Source organism: Egretta garzetta, unplaced genomic scaffold (assembly GCF_000687185.1).
Source record: "Egretta garzetta isolate BGI_Z169 unplaced genomic scaffold, ASM68718v1 scaffold226, whole genome shotgun sequence".
In the NCBI taxonomy this organism is placed as follows: Eukaryota; Metazoa; Chordata; class Aves; order Pelecaniformes; family Ardeidae; genus Egretta; species Egretta garzetta.
Window position 1 is genome coordinate 519,349 of NW_009260021.1, and position 4,679 is coordinate 524,027.

General features: G+C 43.6%; 2 protein-coding genes across 2 annotated transcripts in view; both read right to left on the reverse strand.

Annotated features, from left to right (window-relative positions):
- The window catches only part of LOC104127985 (caltractin), a 4,100-nt gene extending 3,145 nt beyond the window's left edge, over nt 1–955 (reverse strand). The window contains exon 1 of the mRNA XM_009640700.1: nt 939–955. Coding sequence (XP_009638995.1) covers nt 939–955 — 17 coding nt within the window. The remainder of the gene's footprint in view (nt 1–938) is intronic.
- On the reverse strand, nt 897–4,552 carry LOC104127986 (centrin-2; the record flags this gene model as incomplete). The annotated part of the gene is made up of 4 exons (XM_009640701.2): nt 897–1,068; nt 1,864–2,001; nt 2,704–2,832; nt 4,385–4,552. Coding segments are annotated over 4 exons (525 nt in total), but the record flags the coding sequence as incomplete, so codon positions are not given.
- Nucleotides 4,553–4,679: the final 127 nt, after the last annotated feature.

A 4,679-nucleotide genomic window follows, 5' to 3' on the forward strand; every position in this document is an offset into this window, starting at 1 on the left:
CCCACGGGGCGGCCGCGCCCTGCTCACGGCCCGGTGGCGACCGGTTTCAGGGCCAAAAATTCACTGCCCGGCCCGGTGCTTGCAGCCCTGTGACGAGCGGAACGTCATTTCTGAGAACGCTTGATCCACGTCATTCATTAATTAAATTAACCGTGGCTGATAAATTAAATACTCCAGAGTTTTTAATGTACCCCTCGCCACTTACACATTCCTCTACCTATGGCTCATGTTCAAATTGGATTTTATTTTGCCAGTCTTCCGTAATGGGGGTACTTTACCACACAGGGGCACGAGAGACTGAAGAATTGCAAAGGGCTAAATCAGATTTTGAGTCAGGAGGGGCTCAGTTTCTGGGAGGGAGGAATCCGCCCTTCCTGCAGACAGCCGGAGCCTGCAGCAGCAGCACTGGTAGCTTTCCCCTTTTGCAAAGAGATGTCTTCAAACGTGTGCACTAAACAGTAAGTTAAGTGGCAGGAGGCTTGTTTAGTTACTTTTTTTTCAATTTAAAGAACATACTAAAAAAGGGTGAGGGGATAACCACCGTAAGAGTATAAAAAGCCGATCCCTGCAAAGAGCTGGGTCCGAACGAAATCATTAAACCAGAAAGTTCCAGCTGCTGAGAAATAAGAGATTTACACTAGCTGGTTTTGAGTCTTCTCTTTACCAAACCATAATCCTTTGACACATGGTTTTTAGCCAGAGAAGCATCCAAATACTGTCACTGAAAAATGTGATTTGTGTATGGAAAACAAAGAGTGTAAACATCGTAAGGAGCACAAGCTACAACCACCTTGCTGCATGTAAACAGGTTGGCAGCTGGTGACTGTTCACAAACACAAGTTTAAGATCATCCACTTAAAAAAAAAAAAATAAAAATTGACCTATATTTTCTGCTGTCTCAAAAGAAATAAAAGACTGTAAAAAAGTGAGGCACCTACCAAACATAGACAGACATGTGCAAAAATAAATACAACTGTTTCAGTAAAGGCTGGTCTTCTTCATGATCCGCAGGAATTCCTGCTCGTTCACTTCCCCATCCCCATCTCTATCTGCTTCATCGATCATTTCCTGAAAGAGATTTGCATTCAGAAATTAGATGCAGGTTAGACTGGGATTAGAATGATTGCATTAATTTGGAATCAGAACAACCACTTAGTAAATTGCATTGGAGGGGACAGCGTTAGCTCCACGTCAGACCTACTATGCTGCAACATATTTACTAAACTAGACACTAGTATGTTTTTGTATATATATTTATACAAAAATCTGTATAGAAAATGTCATGTCATAGGAATTGTCGTGGAAGAAACCAAGCGCTAGGAGCAGAGCTGTTCCTTTCACATCGCTGTAACTCCATCAAACTGCAATTCTACTGACACCACCTCGACAGCCACGCGTGCTTAACCCATCTTCAACCTCGGAACCCATTCCCCCGCCAGGAATTGACAGAAGCTGTTCCATTTCTGCCAGGAGAGAGGGGACAGATTTTCCTACCAGTTCAAATTCAAAGATCCCACAGGAGGCTAGAGGACAGCACCTAAAACTGGGAGGCTGTACCTAAAAACTGACCCCCAGGGGGCTTCCTTCCCCACGGAGAGAGAGATTCCCATTCCTTTCTAGTGCTTTAGTGGACCGGCCAGAGAGATGGCTCAGCTCTCCAGACAGAAGGAGAATTAGACTGTGACTATTCACACAGGTTTTAAATGAGTGCAAATATAAAACCAAGTAATACCAGTGAACATTCTGTGACTGCCTGCCTACTCAAGAGGCCACAGCCTAATCCGGGCCCCTCTCTGTTTGCTGCACGCAAAGGCAGACAGGGAGTGCTTGTGTCCGATGAGGTTTCATATACCAGGTACAAACCTGCAGCTCTTCATCTGTGAGATTTTCCCCCAGTTCTTTGGCGACACGTTTGAGGTTTTTGAAAGAGATTTTGCCAGTTTCATCGTCATCAAAGAGTTTGAAAGCCTTGAGAATCTCTTCTTTGGAGTCTTTTTCGGCCTTAAAGAAGTAAGCATAAGTTTAAGGAAAAAAAAAAAAAAAAGTAGTGGCTATGTTGTAGGTAACAGTCAAAAGTTATAAAGGACAAGCATTGGAAAGGCTGAGAAACTCTCTTACGAGCAAATTTAAAGCAGCCCAGCCAGCAGGAAGTATACGTGCAACAGCTGAAGGCAGACAGAGACGCAGTGATGCTTCCTGACCCTCACGGTGTCAGGGAATTGTTTTTTTCTTTCCTAGCTAGCCAGATGTCCTTGGGATTTCAGTATCAGGATCTTCCACTATTAAATATCTGGTTTTAATCAACACGTTCTAAGACTTTTAAAACCAGAGATTTAATCTGTAAATATCTTAAAACTCAAGAAAAGAAAATACAGTGCATTGCTACAGTCATCCATGTCACGCGTCAATACTCCCGACACCTTTCTGCTGGCCAGAGCTGGTTTAAATCTGCGACAAAAATCCTGATTTCAGTTTTTCCTTTTTCTCTGACTGATCGCTAAATAAACTTGTTAATGACAGAATGATTTCAACCTCACCTTGAAAAACAAGATAGGGTAGTCCCCGTCTTGCAATTCTAACTTTTATGTATTTTGTTGTTAAGATTAAAATAGTGCTTTCATCTTCCACTAAACCCGAAAGGAGGTGGAAGGTACTCAGCCATTTTCAAAATTGCTTACACTTGGACTTTTAAAATTTACCTACCATTTTCTGTGTCATCACTACCAAGAAGTCATTGAAGCCGATTTTTCCTGTTCCTTCTTTATCGATATCTGATATCATTTTCTTGATCTCTTCTTTTTTAGGTTCAAACCCAAGTGCTCTCATGGCCACCTGTAAGGACAGGAAAAAAAAAAATCTATAAATCATTCAGAATTATAAACAAAACTGCAGGAGGCAAAAAAAGTTGAACTTTATGCCACATCACGTTAAAATATGCATTCCATGTCTCAAGATAAAACAGCAAGGTAAGGGGCAGACTTAGAGCAATGCTTCTCTACACAGAAGGGCACATCAAGGTGCAGAAAACAGGCACACAACCATTCGTATTCTGGAGTTGTCCTTCAGCTGATTCAGAAGTTTCCTAAACACATTCTTACCGTCGCATCCACCACCCCCAGCTCAGGGCTGGCAAGACTTTGGATGGTAAAGGCTGTATAACAGAGTCTTGGGAGAAATATTTTCTCTGAGAAAATTTGGATTTTTTATAAAGTCTTAGCATCCCTATTTTGGTTTATGCTTTTAAAATTCTTGTGATGGGCACTCAGAGCGTGAGAGATTAATAATTTTAAGGAAAAATCCCAAACTGTCACACAGTGCTGTCAATAGCAATTTCCAAGGCTACAGGAAAACAGAATGTTATTCCATTCCTGTCAAGGGAATTGCTATTAGTATTCCCTTTGCAATGAGGAACAAGACACTGAGTCATAGTAATTAAAAAAAAAAAGAGCTTATTTCAGGCCCCGTTTTAGGCAAGACGGCTAAATGGAAGACCCAGAAATGTCTCAACAAAATCACTTCAAGACACGTGACTCAGTGAAAGAAGATTCCATCCTGCCTGCAACTCTACTGAACTCTTAACAACCTGATCGGATGGCACGGACGTGGAAGGCCTTAAGGTGGTAGAGCACAGGGAGCTTAAATCAGTTAATTTTTCATTCTAGTGACAAAAATCTTTTTCAATGAATGTTGGGAAAACACAATTCAAAGACGCTGTGTGCCTTTCTGACAAAGCAGCATGCCCAAGGATGCCTCCACTTGCAGACACACACGCATGCGTGCCTACACGCTTTACTTTTTCCTCCTTTGACACAGGGACAGGCGGCAAGTTTGAAATCAGGTCCCCTCCCTATGGTCTTAAATAATACGGACATCCAGCTAGCAAAGAGGAAGGGCAAATTCTAAAAGCAAAAGAAGTCCTAATTTACTGATTACTGTTCTTCCCAAAGGACAGGGGTGGGACCGAAACCATTTTGCAATAAATAAAAGCATGAAAATGAGTAACAGTGGTGTATCCCATAGCTTGGATAACCTAACTTGCAAAGCATGCAGTCCTCAACAACACATAAGAGAGGAAAAAAACCCCCACCTTTTTAATATGCACAACCCCTTTTTGCTGTTTTACTAACAGAGAAGGAGACAGTACAGAAAATACAGAACTATCGATGTATTTTGGCCAGCCTGACCCTAAAGACACCTGATAACAGCAGTGAAGAGCTATCATTAAAGAGAAAAATGTACCTGTTGACAGCAAGGTTTCATGCTGGGGCGGGGCGGGGGGGAGGGAGAATCTCTGCCTTCCTGTTTAAAGTCATTTAGGTGCTTACGCTCCTACTGCTTTATAACCTCTGTAGAACTGTGCTTTTAGCACTAGGAAAATTCTTACCTTTAGCTCCTTAACATCAATGTTCCCGGTGCCGTCCGTGTCAAACAGGTCGAAAGCCTCCCGGATCTCCTGCTTCTGCTCCTCCGTGAGCTCCAGCTTGGGACTGGCTTTCTTCCTCTGGGACGCGGCTCCTAGCGAGGGCTTCTTAAAGCCGGAGGCCTTGGCACAGCAACACAAGAGCAAAGGAGGAAAAGGCCGCCGCCGCGGCGACGCACCGCCCCGGGAAGGGCGGGCGAGGCCCGTAGGGCAGCGATGGCCTCAGCCCCCCAGCCCACACCGCGGCCCCGGGGCCGCT